The sequence below is a fragment of the Rana temporaria genome, chromosome 3 (genome assembly GCF_905171775.1).
Source record: "Rana temporaria chromosome 3, aRanTem1.1, whole genome shotgun sequence".
In the NCBI taxonomy this organism is placed as follows: Eukaryota; Metazoa; Chordata; class Amphibia; order Anura; family Ranidae; genus Rana; species Rana temporaria.
In genome coordinates, this window is record NC_053491.1 from 418,108,919 (window position 1) to 418,134,887 (window position 25,969).

The window sequence follows — 25,969 nt, forward strand, 5'->3', positions numbered from 1 at the left end:
AATGTTTGACCATTCTTCCAGAAGTGCATTTGTGAGGTCAGGCGCTGATGTGGATGAGAAGGCCTGGCTCAAAGTCTCCACTCTAATTCATTCCAAAGGTGTTCTATTAGATTGAGGTCAAGTTCCTCCACCCCAAACTCACTCATCCATGTCTTTATGGAGACTGCGAGCCTTCAAGTCAACATCAGTGCCTGACCTCACAAATGCCCCTCCCTCCCGCCACTCTCCGGTGCCCCCTGCCGCTTACCGGAGCCTCCGGCAGCAGCGGAGGCGATTGCGTTCTCTCCCTGGCTTGGTATGAAGATGAGTGAGGGGAAGATGGCCCTCACCCGTCTCCATATCATTGCAGGGCGGAAGTGACGTCAAAATGTCACTTCTGCCCATAGATCTTAAAGGGACATTTTTTATTTATTTATTTCTCAAATGACATTACATTTTTTATTTCTTTTTTTTATTGCATATTAGTGTAAATATGAGATCTGAGGCCCTTTTGACCCCAGATATCATATTTAAGAGGTCCTGTCATGCTTTTTTTCTATTACAAGGGATGTTTACAAAACATGCAACCTGTAGAATTTTTAACCATTGCATATGGAGATTTTAAGGGTAAAAGTTTGTCGCCATTCCACGAGTGGGCGCAACTTTGAAACGTGACTTATTGGGTATTAATTTACTTGGCGTAACATCATCTTTCACAATATAAAAAAAATTGTGCTAACTTTACTGTTGTCTTATTTTTTTATTCAAAAAAGTGATTTTTATCCAAAAAAGAGCACTTGTAAGACCGCTGCACAAATACGGTGTGACAAAACCACCATTTTATTCTCTAGGGTGTTAGAAAAAAAATATATATATAATCTTTGGGGTTCTAAGTAATTTTCTAACAACAAGTTTGAAAAATAGGCCCGGTCCTTAAGTGGTTAAAATTCATGTGCTTGTAAAGGCAGGTGTTCCAATACTTTTGGTAATATAGTGAATTTTTAAACATTTATATAAAAACTTTATTTCACAAATAAATACCAACTTATAGTTCTGTTCATGACACAGAATTCACAGAGCATTATGGGTTTTCTACTGAGACAACACAATTGTTGGACACTTTAGACAACAACTGCACTTTAAGGCCCCTTTCAGACGTCCGCTCCGCCTGTCCATTATTACAAGTCCGTTAACGGACTTGTAATACATCCCTATGGGATCGCGTCCATTAGCGGATGTAGCATCCGCTAACGTCCGCGTTCCTTCGGGATCCGGTTTTCGGACGGAAGAAAACCCTATTTTTCTTCCGTCCGGCGGAACGGAACTGATGCAGACGGACACACGGTCCGTCTGCATCCGGTTCCCCATAGGGCAGAGCGGAGCTGAGACAGGGCACTGACACCTATCCGCCGACAGCTCAGCGGGGATCCCCGCTGAGCCGACGGAGACACACGGAGCGGACCCAGAAACGGTCCGCTCCGTGTGAAAGAGCCCTAATGCATATTTTTTTGGTTTAAAGTACCAGGAAGTTAAAAAATAAATCTATTAGGGGTCTATTTATAAATAGCATGGAACAGTTACTAGAGAGCTGGGATCTCAGATCCACTGCTTTTATTCGTTTATTTTGCAATAGGGCTAGTGAGCAGCTTAAAAAAAACAACATGTCACCAACTTGCAAATAAAAGCACAAAAAAACTCAAAACAAATAGTTTAAGTGCTATAGTGGAGTATAGAAATTTGGTTATCTGGGAGCAGAGTGCATAAATACAATAAAACCTAACTTTTAATTAGTAATCTAAAAAAGCTATTTTAATATTGAAAATACATATACATAAAAGATATAGACACATTTACTGAGGCCTCAGCAAATACTAGAAAAACAAACAAAAATAAAATGGGGAAATTATCAAATATGCCTAAATCAAAATGCCCAATTCCCACTTTTTTTTGCCATTCCTTTTAGCTATTTGCCTTAAAAATTAAGAAAATAGATTTGACAGATTTGGCTCCCATTTACTTCAATGGGGTTCAGATTCAACATCCAAACTTTTAATATGATTTGGCCTAACCTTCCCAACCCGAACCCAGGTGTGCTTGGGTTATTGCCACAAAGGACGACTTTTTGTCACCACCACGATTTAAGGTTGGAGCCCTATCAAGAAAGATGCCTCTAAATTCATGTGTTTGATGCTAAACAAGCGGAATTGTGACCGTTTTTTTCATGATTAATAGACATTTGCTGATGCTGGTTGTCAAGGGTAACTCTGATATTACTATTATGTTTTTACAGCACTCAAAAGGCCTGGTGTTTTTTTCAACATTGACCAGAGAACATTTCAAACCATATGTACAAAAATTTGTGTCACAATTGAAATATTCATGGTTTCATGGACATGAGGATAAATACAAAAAAAAAAGCCACAAATAAGAGCAGTGTAGATAAATAAAGTTTTTTTTTAAATTGAATTTGTTCTTATTTAATTAACCCTTAATTTTACCTAATCAGTCCAAAATAACTCCTTTTCCCCTTTGTCTCTTAATTATTATTTTGCTGCTGATTTTTATGTGTTTATTTAAATTTTTATAAGTGTTAAAATCTTAACTTTTTTCCTTTTTTTATATTGTGTTCATTAATTTTGTTAGGCCCCATGTACACAGGACGGCGGTGCAAACTCTGCTAAACACACATTTTTAAAGGCCAAAACCGGCGTTTAAAAACGCTTGTTTTGTCGCGACTTTCGCAGCGTTTTACCGCGTTTTACCGCGTTTGCGTTTATGAGCGTTTAGTTAAGAAACATCATAAGACCCTCCCTAAGCTCAAAAAACAGTATTATTTAACCATTTCAGCCATTTTGTGAGACCAGAGTGAGTAGCAACTGAGAGAGCAACAGTGTACTTGTATTTAGCGTGTCACTTGCCACATCATCTGCCACAAGCTGCGGATTGTCCACTTGCCACGTCACCTGGCCACGCCACTTGTCACAAGTTGTTGATTGTCCACTGGCCACGTCACCTGGCCACGTCACCTGCCATGTCACCTGGCCATGTCACCTGCCACAAGTTGTGGATTGTCCACTTGCCATGTTACCTGGCCACGTCACCTGCCACGTCACCTGCCACGTCACCTGGCCACATTACCTGCCACGTCACCTGGCCACGTCACCTGCCACAAGTTGTGGATTGTCCTCTGGCCACGTCACCTGCCACGTCAACTGGCCACGACACCTGCCACAAGTTGTGGATTGTCCACTTGCCACATGACCTGGCCATGTCACCTGGACACGTCACCTGCCACAAGTTGTCGATTATCCACCTCCCAAATCACCTGGCCACGTCACCTGCCACAAGTTGTGGATTGTCCACTGGCCACGTCACCTGCCACAAGTTGCGGATTGTCCACTTGCTACATAACCTGGCCATGTCACCTGGCCACGTCACCTGTGACGTCACCTGTTCATGTCACCTGGCACGTCACCTGGCCACAAGTTGTGGATTGTCCACTGACCACGTCACCTGCCACAAGTTGTGGATTGTTCACTTGCCACATCCCCTGGCCACGTCACCTGCCATGTCACCTGGCCATGTCACCTGCCACAAGTTGTGGATTGTCCACTTGCCACGTCACCTAGCCACGTCACCTGGCCACAAGTTGTGGATTGTCCGCTGGCCACGTCACCTGGCAATGTCATCTGGCCACGTCACCTGCCACGTCACCTGCCACAAGTTGTGGATTGTCCACTTGCCACGTCACCTGGCCATGTCACATGGCCACATCACCTGCCACGTCACCTGTTCACATCACCTGGCATGTCACCTGGCCACACGTTGTGGATTGTCCACTGGCCACGTTTACTGCCACAAGTTGTGGATTGTCCACTTGCCACGTCACTAGGACATGTCACCTGGCCACGTCACCTGGCCACATCACCTGCCACAAGTTGTGGATTGTCCACTTGCCACGTCACCTGACACGACACCTGTCACAAGTTGTGGATTGTCCATTAGCCACGCCACCTGGCCATGTCACCTGGCCACGTCACCTGCCACAAGTTGCAGATTATCCACTTGCCACCTCACCTGGCAATGTCATCTGGCCACGTCACCTGCCACGTCACCTGCCACAAGTTGTGGATTGTCCACTTGCCACGTCACCTGCCACAAGTTGCGGATTGTCTACTTGCCACGTCACCTGGCCATGTCACCTGTTCACATCACCTGGCACGTCACCTGGCCACAAGATGTGGATTGTCCACTGGCCACGTCACCTGGCCACATCACCTGCCACAAGTTGTGGATTGTTCACTTGCCACGTCACCAGGCCATGTCACCTTGCCACATCACCTGGCCACGTTACTTGCCACGTCACCTGCCACAAGTTGTGGATTGTCCACTTGCCACGTCACCAGGCCATGTCACCTTGCCACGTCACCTGCCACAAGTTGTGGATTGTCCACTTGCCACATGACCTGGCCACATCACCTGCCACATCACCTGGCCATGTCACCTGCCACAAGTTGTGGATTGTCCACTGGCCACGTCACCTGGCCACGTCACCTGGCCATGTTAACCTGCCACAAGTTGTGGATTGTCCACTGGCCACGTCACCTGCCACAAAATGTAGATTGTCCACAATGCAATGCAAGCAATTTTTTTTATGTTTTTTTAATGGTTTTTCATCATTTGCCATCATTTTTGAGATTTCTAATGTAAAAAAATATGTCACCTTTAAAAACGGCTATAAACGAAATCGCTTCTGGAAAAACGAGGTTAAACGCAACTGCCTAAAAATGTCAATAAACGAGACTGTGTGCATAGACACATAGGGCCAGATTCACGTAGTGCCGGCGTAGCGCATCTCATATGCGCTACGCCGACGTAACTGTGAGAGGCAAGAACAGTATTCACAAAGCACAAGCCCCCTACGTTGCGCCGGCGTAACGTAAATTGGCCGGCGTAAGCCTGCCTAATTCAAAGTAGGGAGGTAGTGGGCGTGATCCATTTAAATGAAGCTTGACCCCATGCAAATGATGGGCCGAACGAATGGCGCATGCACGCGCATGCTCAGAATCACGTTGAATTTACGCCCTAAGATACGACAGCTCAATGCCTACGACGTGAACGTAACCTACGCCCAGCCCCATTAACGTACGACTTACGTAAACAATGTAAAATCCGACGGCTGTTCCGTCGTCCATACCTTTGCATTGGCTGCGCCTCCTATTTGGTGGTTTATCTTTACTCCGGACGTACGCCTTACGTAAATGGCGTATACTCATGCGACGGGCGCAAGTACGTTCGTGAATCGGCGTATCTTGGTCATTTGCATATTCAACGTGTAAATCAATGGAAGCGCCCCTTGCGGCCAGCGTAAATATGCGCCCAAGATACGACGGTGTAAGAGACTTACGTCGGTCGGATGGAGCCGGAATTCAGGCGTATCTCCTTTGCAGAATTAAACGCATAGATACGACGGCGCATCCATGGACTTACGCGGCGTATCAGTAGATACGTCTGCGTAAGTCTTTGTGAATCCGGGCCATAGGATAACATTGAATGTGTTCAGGGGCAGTTGAAAAAGCTGTCCAACTGCCTCTGAACGCGCATTTACCAGCGTTTACCAGCGTCTCGTGTGCATGGGGCCTTAGCGTTGCAATACATTTTAATAAAAAAAAATGGAAAAATAAGCCTTTATTGTATTTGGAAAAATCTTTGTAATGCTCTATACCAGTCATAATTTTAGTGTCTTTTCAAACAGGACAAAGTACAGAATAAAATGTACACTTTTTTCTACAGTGATTTTTGTTTTAAACTAACACTGATCAACGCAGGAAAACTATGTCACCAATAAGAAATCCTTATTTGTTTTAAGAAAAGACATTAATGCAAACATGTTATACTTACCTCTTCTGTGCAAGGATTTTGAGATCCACAGAGTAGCCCCAATCCTCCTCTTCTGGGGTCCCCCAGTAGTGCTCCTGGCTCCTCGCCGCATCGAGTGCCCCCTTGGAGACCCGCATTCCAAGGGGACACTCATGCAGAGGTGCTTCCGAGTCCTTCTGCTGCGTCCATTGACACAGACAGCAGGGCTCAGCCCTGCACCCCGACTCCCGTGTCACTGGATTTAATTTACAGTAGCAGGAGCTAATGGCTGCAAAGCTATCAATCTATCCAATGAGGACCCGAGACAATGGATGGAGCTTCTGTGCTCACCCCTGTCAATGGAACGATCAGGTTCAGGTAGTAAAAGGGGGGCTCTGGGGGGCTGCTGCAGCACAGAAGATTTTTCACCTTAATGCATTATGCATTAAGGTGAAAAACCATGAGGGTTTACAACCTTTTTAAGTGAAGGGAAAGCTTCCTAATGAGAAACATATGGCAAAAAACTTGATGGTTTTTAACCCCTCCCACCCCTACGCTATTTAATGAATACTTGATATGTACTTTAAAATATTTATGTGAGAAATGTACTACAGTGCTAACTATTATTTAAATTTGAAAGGAAAAAACACAACAAAAATACCCAAATGATATCGCTGCATACACACAGGTGTACAAAACCAAAATGATACAAAAAAAAAGGAAAAATAGTGATGTGCTAAAATCAACTTTTGCTGATAATATATATTAAAATATCTAATAGCCAAATGTTCTGCAACAATATATTCCATTATGTAAGCTAGCCAGCCTAAGGTTAGATGGGCCAAAAGGAATCTAAAATTCTTCCTCTAAAACATTATACTGGATTGACATCCACAGGGTGGCTCTGTTATCCTGACTAGGCATCATATAATGTCTAGCAGGATAAGCCGCTTGTACGTGCCCCCGGGGGTGTGCAGCGCAGTGATCGGTGGTGCTGTGTGTCACTCCGACACTCTGCATCTCTGATCGCGGTAAAGGGCCTGTGATGTAGGCTCTTACCATGTGACCAACTGTGACCAATCACAGCTGATCACAGCCGTAACCAGGAAATACCGTTAAACGGCTTTACTCAGTTCGCGCTGACAAGGAGAGCAATCAGCTGCTCTCTTGACAGAGGGGAGGTCTGCGCTGATCATCTGCGCATTGATTTTCAGCGCAGCCCTATCAATGGTGCCCACCACAGATACCAATCAGTGCCCATCAGATGCCAACCAGTGTCCATCAAAATGCCAATCAGTGCCCATCAGTGACACCTGTCAGTGCCCTTCACTGATACCAATCAGTAATGCCTGTCAGTGCCTCCTTATCATTGCTGTCCATCAGTGCCATCTGGGAGTGCAGACCTGGAAAATTGATTTTACAATGTATCTAAACTCAAGAACATGAATTGTGCAATAGATTAGCTTACCAGTCAGTAAATGTGGTGGCTGCTTAGTTTTTCAGGCGGTTTCACCTTTATTTTTATCTTGTGCTCCATTCCTGCCAGGGAATAGAAGGAAATTACTGCTGGGGGGGGCAGTGATTGGGCGGACTTTAAAGGTAAGACGGGAACAACAAAATTTAGAAAATATATATATATTTATTACAAAAAGTACAATTGATATATAAAAAAACATATAGAATATGCAATAGGGTTGAAAATATCCTCTCGTCTACGCGTTTCACCTTTGGGCTTCCTCAGGACGAGGTAGGAGAATTTTAGCAGTAGAACATTAAATACTTCATTTATCAAAATGGTCATCAGCCATCCAGTGCACCACAGATCGCTTATAGTCGCAGATATACCATCAGTCCTTTATACGTAGTTTAAAAAGGGGCTTGGAATGCCAAACAGAAGGAAAAAATTTCCTCTATGTGAGATCATGGTTGCATCATATCCTTTATCGGAAGTGAATCTAGTTAATAACCAGAAAACCATAGAAAACCGGGGCAGGAAAGAGGGAACAGAACCACAGTAGGAATTACATCCATATAGGGTAGCCAGAGTAGATCGTCCAAAGCTGAATGACCAACATCTCACGCCCCGGGGGATAGCCTGTGCTATACAAATGTGCTCACAAATGTGAGTGCCTTTTTGTCCCCCTATTCCCCTTTTATTGATTCTCCATTCCTGCCAGTAACACACTTTCTGTCCTAGGGTGACAGTCCTCATGCACAGTACTGTATCTATGAAGAAGCAGTGTGTTGCCATCCTAGGACAAAAATACAGAACACGTCCCCCTCTTCTCCATGACATTGAATTGAAGTGTTCTGTTGTCCCAACACATTTCCTGATAACATTGATTTAGACAACAGAGCAGAGTGCACAGAACATAGGACACCACTGGATTTCAACTGGTATTTTTTTTTAGAACCTATTGGACAGATATAATTCACACAAAAGAAGGAATACAAAGAGAACATAATATGTTTTCATACAAGTACATGGTACAATAGGCACATATCAGAAATATGAAATGTTGGGTTAACATATTCTTTAAGCCAGGTATACACTAGTAGAATTTTGTTCAACATGTTTCATTGTAAAAATACTGTAAGAATGTCCACTTATTTTTCTAATTATTTTTCTAATTATTAATGAAGTCAAACAAGAATTTTAAACATTAATTTTTGACTGCAAAAATCAAAGGAGGATGGTAAAATGTTTCCCTATTGTACCACTCTAACAGGATATGTGTGTTTTTGCTTTGTAAAGTCCATTCATTCCAAAATCGAATTTTTAAAAGCAAATTAAAATCTTAAACTACTTTTAAACAACATTTAAATGTACTGTAGGATTTTCGTATGGATTTTCTAATACATTTTGTACAAAATTTTATTCAAAATTCTACTAGTGTGTATACCCAACTTTATAATTCTGTTTCAGCTTAATATTTTTATTTTCATATTTGTCACAATAGCGGTTCTCATTTCTGCATTTCTCAGACTGTATATTCAAGGATTCAACATGGGTGTGACAGCAGCAAACAATACAGAAAAGATCAAATCTTGTTTATTTTCCAGATCTGAGGGTGAGCCCATATACATGCAAATAATGGTTCCATAAAAAATAAGGAGGATTATAAGATGAGACGTGCAAGTGGAAAAGGCTTTTTTTCTTCCTTCATTTGATTTAATTTTTAGAATAATGGCAATTATTTTAGCATAAGATATGAGACTGAGTAAAAATGGGCAAACCCCAAATAAGAAGGTATCTACAAATATTAGAACGTTGAGACCTCTGTCTATGCATGCGATTTTCGCAATGGCTTTAATTTCACAGTAGAACTGTTCAATTGTATTGGAAAGGCAAAAAGGTAATTGTGAAACATACAGTGTAACACATGTTGAGTTTCCAAGTCCAGACATCCATGTGCCACCTAACATACATAAGCAATTTTTCTTACTCATAATAGTTTGGTAATGCAGGGGTCTGCAAATTGCAACATAACGATCAAAGGCCATGGAGGATAATAAAGTAATTTCAGTGCTAGCCAAAAATAAGAAAAAGTACAACTGAGAGTAACATTGCATAAAGGATATTGAATGTTTCCTTGTCAGCAGAATGTCCATCAGTTTTGGAAGAGTGACTGTGATGTAACAAATGTCGACGGTAGATAGATTAGATAGAAAGAAATACATTGGGGTATGTAAATTATTTTCCTGCACTGTCACTTTAATGATTACAAAGTTTGCTAGTACGCCAACTAAATAGAGAACTAAAACAAATGAAAAGATATATGGCATATCTTCAGGATAAACAGTGAATGAGGTCAAGTAAAACTGTGTGAAAAATGTTTGATTTTCCATCGCAACCTGCCAAAGTAGGATCACATGTACAATACTCAACTGTGTTGATAATTTAAAAATATGTTGTTTGGTATATTTTTAAGCTTTCATTTGAATTAAAGATTTTTCTTTTTTGAAAACTGTTTTAAGTTGTTTGTAATTTTACATAGGCAACATCACACTTTTAGAAACATTTCAATAATTTCAGTTTTTATTCTGTGTAATTTAACTTTTTGAGTTTAGTTCAGAACATTTTTAGACTGGTTTATAGATTATTTGAAATCCTTAAAAATGTTCTGCATTTAAGCATATAGCAAGGACATTTTAGATGATTAATGAATATTTGCCTTGTAATATAATACCTGAAGGTATGGATCAGCAAAACATAGCATGCTTACCAGTATAAAGAAATATATTTATAGTTTTTAGCACTCTGTTGCACAGTACAATGTTTTAGAATCTAGTCTCCAAGGAGACAATTATTTGGAAATTATATTTTCATGTGAGTCATTATATAATAAATTAAATATCAACACAGCAATAATTAATATATATATTTTTTTTTACAAAACAAAGGTGCTTTATTGGTATCACACAGGACAACATCAGTTCTACAAATTGACATAACACAATGCTTGATATTTTTTACAGCATTTGGAACAGACAAAACAGTTATACGTGTACAGGGAAGCATGTATTGGTAAATCAATACATATTTAGTTCAAATGTGATGATAAAAACATGTTTGACTTGTTTTCATAATTGTTCACCTCAGTGCTGCTGATCTTCTTAAGTCTCTGTCTATATACCCTTTCTTCAGCGACAGCCTCACATTGTTCAGGATGGGTTTATTTTATTTTATTTTATTCGCTCAATAACATAATTTTTTTATAGACAGCTCCATTTTACTGAGATACAGCATGCCTGAAAGGATACTTGTCCTAAGATCTCTATTTAGATAAATCATAGTGCTCTGGGAATTCTTTGTCATGCAGTGATTGTTTGTAAAACAGTGATTGTGTATACAGTATATAATAAAGTATATAAAACATTAGTATAAACATGTACAATAACTACAATTTGACAAAAAAAATTATAGTTATCTGCACCCCCGCAACATCATTGTCCTATTCATGAAAAATCTCAGGCTAAGGTAAATTTAAAGCTCAGGTATGTCCGGATATGTTGACTACACCTGCATAGATAATATGTCCTAAATGCACCTCCAATTTTCTTGGGTGGGAGTTATTTTTGCTTTTGTCTGTTTCCTCATTGGAGAGCCTTCTCATTACTTCTTGTCCTTACAGGAAGTGATGGTAAATCTCTCCAATAAGGATTCGGAAGGCATCAATACCTGACAGAAGCTTTTTCCTTCCCCACTCAGGCCTTAGGTCCTGATCTAGAGTCCAGTTTGTGTGTTCAGGCAACAGGGCAGTGACTCTTGTTAACATTCACTTTAATGAGAACCAAAGCCAATGCAAATCGATGCAATAATTTTAGCCATGCATGGAAATTTGAACGCTCTATTGAGAAATAATCAATTTACGACTTATTGTCTATATTGCTTGACTCTCTACAAATCATATCTGTGAGGGGTCATGTTATTTTTTATTTTTATTTAGTATCTTTACTAAACAACAGTTACTGTATTCCAAGAAAATAAAGAGCCTATAAGAAAATATTTTTTTTAACAAAGAAAATCCATTAAAGTGTTATTAAACCCTTGGGCATTATTCTTATTCATGAATTTAGGAGTATCGGCTACACTTCCTTGCAGGGTTTTCATGAAGTCACACTTATGTGCCTGCTCATGTTTGGAAAAAGAGTCCATATCCTGCAATATTTCTCACTCCAAATCTCTGTAATTCTAGCCAACCAATGAGATGTGGTTGGAATGACTGGGCTCTTCCAATGTGCTGGTATACATGCTTTTGCAGATGTTAAGAGGTGTTTCAACAATGAGCTTTTATAACTTTTATTAGATAAGGATGTATCATGGAGTAAGTATGCTACAGGCTTCCTTTTAAGAGACACTCCAGTTAACACTTTAACCGTTTGTTCAACCATATATCAGAAGATACTCTCTGATTCCTGACAGCACCAACATACATTGGAGGTTTGAGGAAACATACAATGTAAGTCTGATTTCTTTCCCATTGTTGGAGGATTCTGTGGAGCATTGGCCATTATCTTCAAAGTGTACAGATGGGACAAAAAGTGACTTATTAATTTGCCTGCAAGGCAGGTCTGCTCAAACCTGGAAAGGTCTCTTATCTTAAAACCTCCCTCTGGCAGAGTTCAGAGGTATGCACCAAGCTGAGCGCAGTCCAGTGTGTGGGAAAAGTTACATGCAATTTCAAGGCTTGTCATAAGCTGATTTCCTTGAAAATAGTGCATCAGACGGAAGAAACCCTGATGAATGAGTTCATCAAATTGAGGCTTGTTAACTCCAGATTGATAGGATGGGTTACCCAAAGCTGGGGTTAAAGGGCTAGGAAAAGGGGAGAAATCAATATTTTTAAAAAACAATCTGACAGCCTTAAGTGTAGCTCCAGCCAGAGAATGTTGTGTGGCCTCTGTTGGGATGACATCCACTGAAATCCAGGGGAGTTCTGTTAACAGTATACCCATGGTCACCTGTTCCAAGTGTACCCATTGTTTATTATCTCGGGCGCACCAGTAGAGTAGTCTAGATAGTTGAACTGCCTGAGAGGTCGTTCTAAAAGTGAAGCCTTTTCAAGGGCAAGTGCAGGCAGGTTGCTGTTTCCCACATAAACTTGGGGAATTTGCATCTTTGTTCCAGTAGCTTGGGCTGTTTTATGATGGGGTGGATGGTATAGGGTGTAATATTTTAACTTGGTAGCATGTGCAATTATTGCTGATTTTATTGCCACTTATTATCACATTTGTTTTGGCAAGATGAGTGTGTGAGATGTTTCCAGATTTTTTTCCCTTTTTTATTGCATGCATGACATTGACCTTGACAATGTATGAATTATAGCACTATTTATATCTTTATTTCTCAAACTATAAATCAAAGGATTTAGTGTTGGAGTCACTGCCAAATAAAACACTGAAAAGACCTGGTCCAGCTGCTCCGAGTTCTCTGAAGGTGGTATCATATACATGCAGAGTAATGTTCCATAGAAGAGCAACAGGACAGTAAGGTGTGAGGTACACGTGGAGAAAGCTTTCTTTCTTTGGCCCACAGACTTCATTTTTAAAACATTTGAAATTATTTTAGTGTAGGACATCAAAATAAGCACAAAAGGACAAAATCCCATCAACAAGGCCTCGGTAAATATCATAGTTTGAAATTCCTTTTTATCACCACAAGAAATCTTTGTGAGAGTTTTAATGTCGCAAAAAAACTGATTGAGGTTTGTAGCTCCACAAAAGGATAAACGGGATGCAAATATTGTAACAAAGAGAGAATTTGAAAATCCAGAGGTCCAACAACCTGCCACCAGCAGATTACACATTCTTTTGTGCATAATCAGAGTATAATGCAATGGTCTACAGATGGCGATGTATCTATCATAAGACATTGTTGTCAACAAACAGATTTCTGTGCAAGCCAAGGATGTGAAGCAATACATCTGTGTATAACAAGCTATGAATGAAACCTTATTATTTCCTGTTATAATTATGTCCAACAGTTTAGGAACTGCAACAGAAATGTATAATACATCTACAGTTGACAAATTACATAAGAAAAAATACATTGGTTTTTGAAGGTGACTATCCAGAAATATGACCACAAAAATTATCATATTCCAAATTAGAGAAATGAGATAGAGGAGTAAAAATGTAACAAATAACAAAAACAAGGGTCCACCATTTTTGGAAATAGCTATAATGTAGAAATCAATCTGATGTGTCTTATTCCCCATTAAGTTAATATTTTAACAATTACTCATTTTATAAATGAATCTAGCTTAATGTACTTTTCTTACTCTTAGTAGCTGCTGATGTATATAAAGCATGCTTTCCAAATCTTACTGGCAAATAGGTTCACAATATCTTCCAAACAGTTATATTTTATTTAAATTGGGATGATAATTCCCCAAAGAGGTCAAATCAGAGAAAGTACTTTAACAATTGCCAGTTAGGCGAGTAAAGAAAGCCTGTAGAAGCCCCTACAGAGAGAACAATTATAAAACAGACATTTATGAGTTGAGCTTTTATGAAATTGAACAAGATAGTATTAACATTTCAAGCCCAGGCCTATTTTGGCACTCCTCTCCTACATGTTTCCTGCTAGAAAATTACTCAAATACCCCTAAACATTATTTATATATATATATATATATATATATATATATATATATATATATATATATATATATATATATATATATATATATATATATATATTAAGCAGAGACCCTAGAGAATAAAATGGCGGTTGTTGTAATTTTTTATGTCACACCGTAATTGCGCACCAATTTTTTCAACAACATTTTTTGGGGAAAAAAAGAACATTTTCATGAATAAAAAGAACACAAAAGTTAGCCCAATTTTTTTGTATAATGTGAAAGATGATGTTATGGCAAGTAAATAGATACCTAACACATCACGCTTTAAAATTTCGCACACTTGTGGAATGGCGTCAAACTTTGGTACTTTAAAATCTCCATGTGCTAAAAAAATTACAGGTTACAAGTTTAAAGTTACAGAGGATGTCTTGGGCTAGAATTATTGCTCTTGCTTGAATGTTTGGGGGGATACCTCACATGTGTGGTTTGAATGTCGTTTACATATGCAAGCATGACCTACATATGCGTTCGCTTCTGCGTGCGAGGATGAGGGGATAGGGACGCTTTTTTAAAAATATGTTTTCATAATTTATCTTTTTTTTTTTTTACATTTTACCTTAATTTTTTTTTTGTTTGTGATCACTTTTATTCCTATTACAAGATATGTAAACATCCCTTGTAATAAGAATAGGGCACGACAGGCCCTCTTTATGGGGATATCTAGGATTTGGGGTTATTAAGTCCCCAGATCTTTCCTCTATGCTGGAAAGCCTGAGATCAGAAAAACAAAAGCAATCCCAAGCTTCCCAGAAAAAAACGGCAATGTTTAAATGTCATGACGTTGCCTACAGCCTCCAAAGATCATAGAGATGTCAGGTATGGGAATCACCGGCTGAAAAAAACGATATGTGAATGATGCCTGCAGCAGGCATCATTCAGATATCTCCACTTCAACCTAAGAACGTCTGAGGCCTCGTACACACAACCAAGTTTCTTGGCAAAAACCAGCAAGAACCTTGCTGGGAGATATTTTTTTGCCGAGGAAACCGGTTGTGTGTACATTTTCGTCGAGGAAACTGTCGAGAACCTCGATGAGCCAAAAAGAGAGCAAGTTCTCTATTTCCTCGACGGGAGTCTGATTTGGCTCGTCAAGTTTCTGGTCGGGCTGGTTTTCGACGAGAAACTTGAACGTCTGTATGCTAAGAAACCCGCGCTTGCTCAGATTAAAGTATGAGACGGGAGTAAAAGTAGCATTTGTAATGGAGATAACACATTTTTAAAGCTGTAACAGACTGAAAAGTGCAAATCGTCTCTTACCAAACTTTTATTTAACATGCAAACACATGAAATTAGCAAAAGCAGCCCCAAGAGTTTAGCCAGTGGAATCGAACTTCCCCTGCCGTTGTATGTGTTGTATGTCACCACGTTTGAGAACGAGGAGATTTTGGATTAACTGTGTGTACGCAAAGCAAGCTTGTCGAGTTCCTCGACAAGCCTAACAAGGAACTCGACGAGAAAAACGATGCCTCAGGTTAAGTGGTCAAAAATGTATGTTCTTACCCAGCTAATATTATTGATGGGCATTGGTGGTTTGGTTTGCAGAGTTAGCAGGATTTAAGCCCAATGGCTGCCAGTAACTGAAAACTGTGTAAAGTCTACTTGCAAATGTTCTGTCTGGGGGAAATCAGTAACGTACAAATGATTGTAATATATAATAATAGGGTATGTTTTACATTTTCCCTAAGTAGTAGGGTGCCCTTTTATAACTGATCACTAAACAGGTATTTCACTAAATAATTTAATCAAGTTACACATTCATTAAAAATCATTACATCCATAAAGAAATGTTGCTTTAGGCAGACTCTGGCTATACTACTGGCCATGGGTACAGGGTTTCAACAGGGTTCATTCTCTCCCTGTAATGCATCGCACAATATTTTTAAGCTGGGTACACACTTATCAAAATTCCTCAGTTCAGCACGGAAGAGCTATGGTCCATGCAGGCCACACCAAACTAGTTAAACAAAAAGCCAAAGCAATTGTGGCCCTACTTTTCCAGTGCATCACAGATGTGCACTAAGTTCTGCACTCCTGTGACCAAGTTTCAGTCGACGGCGGGCTAAAGTCCACTATTGGCTTACATCACTCAGCTGGTTGAGACTCTGGAGGACTCCCAAATTTAATGTCAGAATCCACCCAGATACCTGGCAGCTGGCTCAGCCCTGAGTCATTCACTCCTACCTCCTTCACATTCCAGCGCTCCAGTGAGCACTAGAGGAGCTGAACACAGAATGTTGACTGACCGTAACCACTCTGTGTTCAGAGGGAGTGATCAGCTGTGTTTGATCACTCAGTTCTTTGTCTTAGGCCCCGTACACACAACCGAACATGTCCGATGAAACTGGTCTGCGGACCAGTTTCATCGGACATGTTCGGTCGGGTGTACGGCCTATCGGACCGTTTTCCAGCGGACAAAAGTTTCTTAGCATGCTTAGAAACTTGTCCGCTGGAAACCTGTCCATCGGACATGTCCGCTGGTTAGTACGTCTAACCAGCGGACTGAAATTCCGCGTATGCGTCGAATTGATTAGACGCATGCGTGGAAGCATTGAACTTCCTGGTTTGCGCACGTCACCGCGTCACCGTCACCGCCATGTCACCGCGTTCTCTGTCCGCTGGGATTTTGGTCTGATGGTGTGTACACACATCAGACCAAAATATCCCAGGAGACATGTCCGATGAAAACGGTCTGCAGACCGTTTTCATCGGACATGTCTCCTCGTGTGTACAGGGCCTCAGAGGTGGTGGGGGACAGATGAACCATTGCACCAATGTTGCATCCACCTAGGTGAGTATGTATGTTTATTATTTGTAAAATCCCACACTTCTCTTCTTAAACCATGCTTTATGTGGCTTTATTTATGCCCATGATCACAAGCATGCTGGAACACAGGTTTGAAAGCACATAATTGTCTAAAATGTCTTTGTTTGTTGTAGCATTAACAATACCCCTAGCTAGAAAGAACTAAATTCAATGATTTAAAGGGGTAAATCACAAGAGTGAATCTTGCACCCAAGGTACGATATGATAATAAAATAAAATCAAGCTGTTAGCCTTAATTTAAATCAAAATAACAGCACACTGCCCCAAACGTACATATAAATCATAAAATCATGTGAAAATTAGTAAACAACAAAGTATTGTAAATACATAAAATAGTGAATTAGTGCACAACTGTTTCAAACTTATTAACAGTGTTCATAAAGTCTGTGGCAAGCAAATTATAATGTCCCAAGCACAATGATGCATGTGCATTTATATCATAATCCTTCTATGTAATCTGCATCATAAAGTTTGTGAACCATCAAATTGATATTTCCCATATATAGGGTTCATGCTCTTTTAGATCCTATAGTGAACAAAATTTGTGCTCAGATTAAATCCACCTCCACTCCTAAGGGCATATTGTCACCTTCTAAAGATGACTATAAATGTAGTAAGGTGTAACAGGCGCCATTGCGCCACCTCTCTTTTGTAAAACAGGCACTCTCAGCGCTCTCAGTGCTGTTACATAAGGTCTCACACACTTGTCCATTGAAATCCTTGCTAACTGCAGTTGTGGTTCACTCCGTTCACCAGTGCTGTTACATAAGGTCTCACACTTGTCCATTTAAAACCAGCGCAAGCCAAAGTCATTGAAGTGCACGATGTATTTATCTTATCGTTTATAGCGATTTTTATCTTTCAGTCAGTCTATTTGCATATTTGCACATTCATTTATCAATTATACTATTCTGGTTATTTATACATTTTACAAATTACACCATTCTATGCTATTGGAGCGCAACACCATCTCTTGATTTTTTCCATGTCTCACTGTGGGTAGTGGTTGGCCCATACGGTAGTTGCCGCACCTTTACCCTCTGCACACATAGGGCCTGATCCACAAAAGGGATACGCCGTCGTATCCCTGTTTCTATCTATGGAACTGATCCACAGAATCAGTTTCTCATAGATAGGCAGAAGATCCGACATGTGTAAGGGACTTACACTGTCGGATCTTAGGATGCAGTACCGCAGCCGCCGCTGGTGGCATTTCTCGTCGAAATCCAGCATCGGGTATGCAAATTAGCACTTACGGAGATCCACAAAGCTTTTACGCTTCGTTTTTTCTCTGTAAGTATTAGTTTGCCGTCGCAAAATTAGGGCTGCTTTTTTAAAGTGTAAAGTTAGTACACCATGTAAAAGTAGACCCTTCTTTCCCGCGACGCTGTCAAATATTTTTTTTCCGCCGCATCTCTTTTTTTTCCTGACGCAACTTTTTTTACCCGGCGCGATTCACAAAACTCGGCGTAACGTAAAACCGCGCAAAGCACGTCGGGAAAATAACGTCGGGAGCATGCGCAGTACGTCCGGCATGGGAGCGCGCCTAATTTAAATAGGACTCGCCCCATTAGATTAGGAACGCCTTGCACTGGACGGATTTAAGTTACACCGCTCAAAGTTTCTAGGTAAGTGCTTTGTGGATCGGGCACTTAGGTAGAGATTTTGCGGCGGTGTAACTTAAACGGGAAAAATTAAGTTACGCCAGGTTTTTGTGGATCAGGCCCATAGTTTCCACTGTAGCGCAGGAATAACTACTTTACCCAAACACAATTATTTGCCTGATAAAAGATGTACTTGTGGGTAAAATTAAGATTGCTTTAAAACTTCCTCTTTCAAAGCTCAGACTGACAAGGCTGATAGGTAGGTGGGATTGTTCATCAGCTCTCACTGTAGAGATCCACTTCATAGAGGCATCATGCCCCTGATGACATCATAATAATAATTATTTGGGAAGAGCCTGGGGAAAATGCTATTGAAGGGAGGCCTGCGTTGGAGGAGCTTGTCTGTGGATCTTTGCAGTGAGAGCTGATACATAGTCCAAAATATCTAGCAACCTTGTGAATCTGAATTTTCAAAGAGATCTTAGTTTTTCCCACATGTAAGTTGCATCTTTTATCTGGATAATAACTGTTTGTTTCTGAAAAGCACTATATTGGTTCCCTTGGACAGGATTTTGTTGTTTACAAATTTTCACATCATTTTCAATGTTTAAATGGAATTATATTCTTAAACAGCACTGAGTGCAATGCTAACTACTCTCTGCATTATGTAAAATTCTAATTAACTTTGTATCTTTGTAACTCTGTAACTAAAACGGTATCTATCTTTAACTATAATGGGTTTCTAAAAGTGGACTTAAGCCTCGTACACACGATCAATCCATCCGATGAGAACGGTCTGATGGACAGTTGTCGTCGGTTAACCGATGAAGCTGACTGATGGTCCGTCACGCCTACACACCATCGGTTAAATAACTGATCGTGTCAGAACGCGGTGACGTAAAACACAACGACGTGCTGAAAAAAACAAAGTTCAATGCTTCCAAGCATGCGTCGACTTGATTCTGAGCATGCATGGATTTTTAACCGATGGTTGTGCCTACTAACGATCGTTTTTTTAAAATTTAAAGCAAGTTGGCTTTTTTTTAACCAATGGTTAAATAACCTATGGGGCCCACACACAATCGTTTTTGACTGATAAAAACGGTCCATCAGACCGTTGTCCTCTTGTTAACCTATCGTGTGTACGAGGCCTTACAGTAGTCTACGAAAGTCTAGCTAGCAAAAATAAACAAACTATTTACCTTGGTTTACCAAAACATAGTTTTCATTTCCAGATAGAAAGAAACTGTTACAAGTACCAGCATGCACTGAATTTATATCCTCTTTGAACGCTAGCATCTTATTCTTCAGGGAGTGGTTTTATAATTACTGGATGTAATTCCCAATCATATATTGCAATTAAAAAGCACTCTGCACATGTGCCTATATAATGTATACATATAAACAAATATAAATATATATATATATATATATATATATATATATATATATATATATATATATATATAAGTATATACAGTATCTCACAAAAGTGCATCCCTCACATTTTTGTAAATATTTTATTATATCTTTATTTTATTATACCTTTATATCTTTTCATGTGACAACACTGAAGAAATTACACTTTGCTACAATGTAAAGTAGTGAGTGTACAGCTTGTATAACAGTGTACATTTGCTGTCCCCTCAAAATAACTCAACACACAGCCATTAATATCTAAACTGCTGGCAACAAAAGTGAGTACACTCTAAGTGAAAATGTCCAAATTGGGCCCAATTAGCCATTTTCCCTCCCAGTGGCATGTGACTCATTAGTGTTACAATGTCTCAGATGTAAATGGGGAGCAGGTGTGTTAAATTTGGTGTTATCGCTCTCATTCTCCCATACTGGTGACTGGAAGTTTAACATGGGACCTCATGGAAAAGAACTCTCTGAGAATCTGAAAAAAACAAACAAACAAAGAATTGCTGCTCTACATAAAAATAGACTAGGCTATAAGAAGATTGTCAAGACCCTGAAATTGAGCTGCGGCACAGTGGCCAAGACCAAACAACGGTTTAACGGGACAGGTTCCACTCAGAACAGGCCTCACCATGGTTGACCAAAGAAGTTGAGTGCACATGCTCAGCATCATATCCAGAGGTTGAGTGCTGCCAGCATTGCTGCAGAGGTTAAAGGGGTGGAGGGTCAGCCTGTCAGTGCTTAGACCATACGCCGCACACTGCATCAAATTGGTCTGCATGGCTGTTTTCCCAGAAGGAAGCCTCTTCTAAAGATGATGCACAAGAAAGCCTGCAAACAGTTTGCTGAAGACAAGCAGATTACTGAAACCATGTCCTGTGGTCTGATAAAACCAAGATAAACTTATTTGGTTCAGATGGTGTCAAGCATGTGTGGTGGCAACCAGGTGAGAAGTACAAAGGCAAGTGTGTCTTGCCTACAGTCAAGTATGGTGGTGGGAGTGTCATGGTCTGGGGCTGCATGAGTGTTGACAGCATGGGGAACTACAGTTCATTGAGGGAACCATGAATGGCAACATGTACTGTGACATACTGAAGCAGAGCATGATCATCTACCTTTGGAAAAGGTGTGAATCTCGCGCCAACCAAATGTATATTTACATTAAGTGTATAGAATACTACAAAATGAAAAATAGAATATAAAGTAAGCTGCACCCCAAAAAAATCAGTGTGAACTGAGATGTGTGATAAATAAAAAGAGGTTAGGGGGCGCTAGAATTAAATAATAATATGTGAATAAAGTTAATAATTAAATTATATACATATCATGATTATAACAATAATAATCACACCAAATCGCCAGCCTCCCCAGCGCTAGGGGCCATCTCTCCACTATTGAAACGCTTTTCAGCCTCAGTGCCGGGTCTAAGGCACCGACAAAAGTAAGCAGCCATTTGGCGCCTTATTTTTATATTTCTTTTAATAAAAATGGAATTATACTATTGCGATTTCTCTCCTTCATTCCGTTCATTGTTACCGGAGTTTTGGTCGAATTCAAGGAACCTGAATACTATATAAAGCCATACACCTGTGTTATAAGCTGTAATTGACCTCTTTTTTGATTAAAAGGGTGAATAACATCTGGTAAGGTGCCATCCTCATTTTTGAGCACTTTTTGTGTGATTTTTCACAGTCGGTGAAGGTGAACATATCTACAGTGGATTTGAAGGATACTGTTTGAGCACACAGCACTTTACTGAATGAATGAATGAATGAATGAATGAAAAACTTATATAGCGCGGCACATGTGAACTGAATCGCCTCTGGGCGCTAGTTGTTCGTGTCTCAATGACATCAAAAGAGCAGAGTTTTAATCTGTCTTCTGAAAGTCAGGTGGTTTTCCTCCAACCGAATGCTGGTTGGTAAAGCGCTCCATAGTCTGGGACCTTGAAAAGCAAACCTTCTTTCTCCTTTGGACTTGTATTTGGTTTTTGGTACCTTGACCAGATTTTGGTCGGTCGATCGCAGAACGCGATTGGAATTGTGAGGTTCTATCTTGTCGCAAAGATATTGCGGAGCCTTCCCATGGATGCACTTATGTGTCAGGCAGAAAGCTTTAAATGCAATTCTGTCTTTTACTGGCAACCAGTGAATGGTTCTCAGCGAAGGTGAGATTGATTCCCATGTTTTTTTCCCAGTCACCAGTCTGGCGGCCGTATTCTGTACGACTTGCAGATGAGAGATTTGGTACTTTGGGAGTCCGAGGTAAAGGGCATTTGCATAGTCCAGTCTGGAATTTACGATTGTTCCCACCATGACTGCTACGTCTTCTTTGGGGATAAATGGAATAAGTCTGCGTAGTAGGCACAACAGATCCGCTGACTACTGACCCTATTTGTGCGTCCATTGTCATGAAGGCGTCGAAAATGACTCCTAGACTTTTGACTTTGGAGCTAGGGGTGATGATTTGGCCCAGAATGGGCAGCGGTGTCCAGATTGTTGCCAGTTGACTCTTTCGGCTGGCGTGAAACATAAGAAGTTCTGTTTTGGAACTGTTGAGTTTAAGATAACTCTTTGGCCCCGTACTCACGACCAAACATGTCTGCTGAAACTGGTCCGCGGACCAGTTTCAGCAGACATGTTTGGCCGTGTGTAGGCCCGAGCGGACCATTTTCGGCCGTGTGTAGGCCCGAGCGGACCATTTTCGGGCGGATCGGACAGATTGGAAACCTGTCCGCCCGGACATGTACGGTCGTCTGTACAGACCTACCGTACATGTCCTCCAGACGGACCGGTTTCATCGGACATGTCTGCTCGTGAGTACTCGGCCTTAGTCATCCAGTTTTCTATCGAAGAGAGACATTTCTCTGAACTGAGATGATGATCCTTTTTGTTGCAGATGCGAAAATACAGTTGCGTATCGTCTGCATAAGAGTGATAGAGTAGTTCTTGGCTACTGATAATATCAAAGAGAGGGCGAAGATAGATGTTGAACAGCACCGGTGACAGGGGGGATCCTTGGGGGACTCCATATGGCACCGTGCGCTTTTCCGACGTGAAAGATCCCAGTTTCACTGTTTGTGATCGGTTTTCAAGAAAGGAGGAAAACCATGGTAAATCACCTTCTGCGACTTTGGCTACCTCGGCCAGTCGCATCAGTAACATTTTGTGGTCTACTGTGTCAAAGGCTGCGCTTAGGTCCAGCAGAACCAGGAGACAGGATTCTCCTTCGTCTGCGGCCTCGAGGGCATCGTCCCATATTTTGAGTAAGGCCGTTTCTGTCCCGTGTCCGGGACGGAAACCTGATTGAAATCGATCGAGTAGATTGTGGGTATCTAGATGCTGTTGCAGCTGTTGTACCACTATTTTCTCCATTATCTTGGAGAGAACGTTTAGGCCTGTTATGGGGCGGCGGTGAGTTGGGTCCTTGGGATCCAGGTTAGGTTTTTTCAAGATGGGCTGGATTATGCCCTCTTTCAACAGGGAGGGCACTATGCCTTCCTTAAATGACTGTTTTATAAGCTGTGTGATGGATGGTGCCAGGATGTCAGCACATTCCTTCAGCAGTTTGGTGGGGATGATATCATTGGTTGCTGTGCTGTTCCGCAAGGCACCAATGATATTTTTTGTGGTCTCGATGGAGATCGGTTCCAGAGTGAACTTTGTTGATTGTAGAAAGTTTCTGTGGGTGTTTTGTGGTTGATTGAAGGGGGGGTTGAGGGGGGTATTGTTTTGCAAAATGCTTTCCCGGATTCTTTCAATTTTGTTGATGAAAAAATCCGATAGTTCATTACAGAACTCTTGGGTGTCTGAATTGGGGACTTCAAGACATCCTGGATTCATGGTCTGGGTGACCATCTTGAAGAGTTCGCGGGGGCGGTTTAGGGCTCTGTTAATCGCCATAGATTAACCAAAATGATGTTTCTTGGCTTTGAAGATTTCTTTATGATATCGTGTTGTTATTGCCTTGTAGATGATAAGGTTCTCCTCTGAAGGACTTCTTTTCCAGGCGGCTTCCGCCCTTCTGCGCTCTTGCTTCAGTAGCGACAGCTGGTTGTTGAACCAGCCAGACTTTTTTTTCCGGATGCGGGCTTTGCGTTTCGGTGCTACTAAGTCGGCTGACTGTAGCAGGGCTGCATTTATGGCATCCAGTGTATCTGAGGCTGTTTGATATGGATGGATTGTTCTGACTCTGTTTCCCAAGGTAGATTTGAAGAGTTCCGAATGGAGCTTCTTCTGAGATCTAGCCCAGTGTATTGTCACCGGCTTGGGTGCTTTTATCAATGGTGGAATTTTGGAAATTATGAAATTAATTGCATGGTGGTCTGTCCATGGCAATGGTTCATTTTCCAAAATGCTTATTTTCAGATTTTGTCTGAAAATTAGGTCGAGTGTGTGACCTGAAGCATGTGTTGGCCCGCGTATAAGTTGCTGTAGCCCTAATCCTTCCAGGTGATCGATGCAGGCGTCCGCAATGGGATCCTGTGAGAAGTTGGCCCACAGATTGAAATCCCTGAGCAGCAAAATGTGTTTGCTGTTAAGGGTATAAGTGGATATAAACTCCGTTAATGATGGCAGAAGCTGCGATTTAGGCCCAGGTGGCCTATAGCAGAGGAGAATGTGAACAGTCTCCTGGGGGTTAGTTTGAAGTTGAAGAGTAAGGGTTTCCATAAATGGAAGGGGATTTTGAAGGGCTGGCTTAGTGATTGAAAGGACTTTCAATCAGTCACTTTTTTGTTAGTGGTATTTACTACATTAATGAATTGCACTGTTGCACTTTGATTTTGTTTATCCATTTCTTGAGTTTGCTAAAGAAGCTGAGCGTAAAGGTAATGCCGCGTACACACGATCATTTTTCGGCATGAAAAAATCTTTGTTTTTTTTTTAAAAATGTCATTTAAAATGATCGTGTGTGGGCTTCACATAATTTTTCGGGTTCTGAAAAACGACAATTTTTTTTTTAGAACATGCTGCATTTTTTAACGACGTTTTAAACAATGTCGTTTTTTGGGTTGTAAAAAATGATCGTGTGTGGGCTAAAACGACGTTAAAAACCTGCGCATGCTTAGAAGCAAGTTATGAGACGGGAGCGCTCGTTCTGTTCATAATGGAGTAAGCACATTCATCACGCTGTAACAGACAGAAAAGCGCGAATTGTCTTTTACTAACACGGAATCAGCTAAAGCAGCCCCAATGGTGGCGTCATTTGTATGGAATTTCCCCTTTATAGTGCCGTTGTACATGTTGTACGTCACCGCGCTTTGCTAGAGCATTTTTTAAAACGATGGTGTGTGGGCAACGTCGTTTTAATGATGAAGTTGGAAAACTTAATTTTTTTCATGCCAAAAAATTATCGTGTGTACGCGGCATAATGGACTGGAAAAGCATGTCTCCAGACCTAAACCCTATTGAGCACTTGTGGGGCATCCTCAAATGAAAGGTGGAGGAACGCAAGGTCTCTAAAATCCACCAGCTCCGTAATGTCATCATGGAGAAGTTGAAGAGAACTCCAGTGGTAACCTGTGAAGCTCTGGTGAACTCCATGCCCAAGAGGGTTAAGGCAGTGCTGGAAAATAATGGTAGCCACACAAAATATTCACACTTTGGGCCCCATTTGGACAATTTCACTTAGGGGTGTACTCACTTTTGTTGCCAGCGGTTTAGACATTAATGGCTGAGTGTTGAGTTATTTTGAAGGGACAGCAAATTTACACTGTGAAGCCTCGTACACACGACCGAGGAACTCGACGGGCGAAACACATCGTTTTGCTCGTCGAGTTCCTTGTTAGGCTGTCGAGGAACTCGACAAGCCAATTTTCTCCATTCCCGTCAAGAAAATAGAGAACATGCTCTCTTTTTGGCTCGTCGAGTTTCTCGACAGTTTCCTCGACGAAAATGTACACACGACCGGTTTCCTCGGCAAAAAAATATCTCCCAGCAAGTTTCTTGCTGGTTTTTGCCGAGAAACTCAGTCGTGTGTACGAGGCCTCATACAAGCTGTACACTCACTACTTTACATGGTAGCAAAGTGTAATTTCTTGTTGTCACATGAAGAGATATACTGACATATTTACAAAAATGTGAGGGCTGTACATGAGATACTGTGTATATATATATATATATATATATATATAT

The 25,969-nt window shown here is 40.8% G+C and overlaps 1 protein-coding gene and 1 pseudogene across 1 annotated transcript; both read right to left on the minus strand.

Annotated features, from left to right (window-relative positions):
- Positions 1-8,760: 8,760 nt before the first annotated feature.
- Positions 8,761-9,712, minus strand: LOC120930533 (annotated as a pseudogene).
- A 2,911-nt stretch (positions 9,713-12,623) lies between these two features.
- Positions 12,624-13,559, minus strand: LOC120930534 (olfactory receptor 7C1-like). The gene has a single exon (XM_040341711.1). The coding sequence runs from the start codon at positions 13,557-13,559 to the stop codon at positions 12,624-12,626; it is 936 nt and encodes a 311-aa protein (XP_040197645.1).
- Between the last annotated feature and the right edge of the window lie 12,410 nt (positions 13,560-25,969).

Coding starts and splice junctions, on each gene's coding strand:
- LOC120930534 (XM_040341711.1), bottom strand. CDS start 13,559: ATGGGGAATAAGACACATCAGATTGATTTCTACATTATAGCTATTTCC.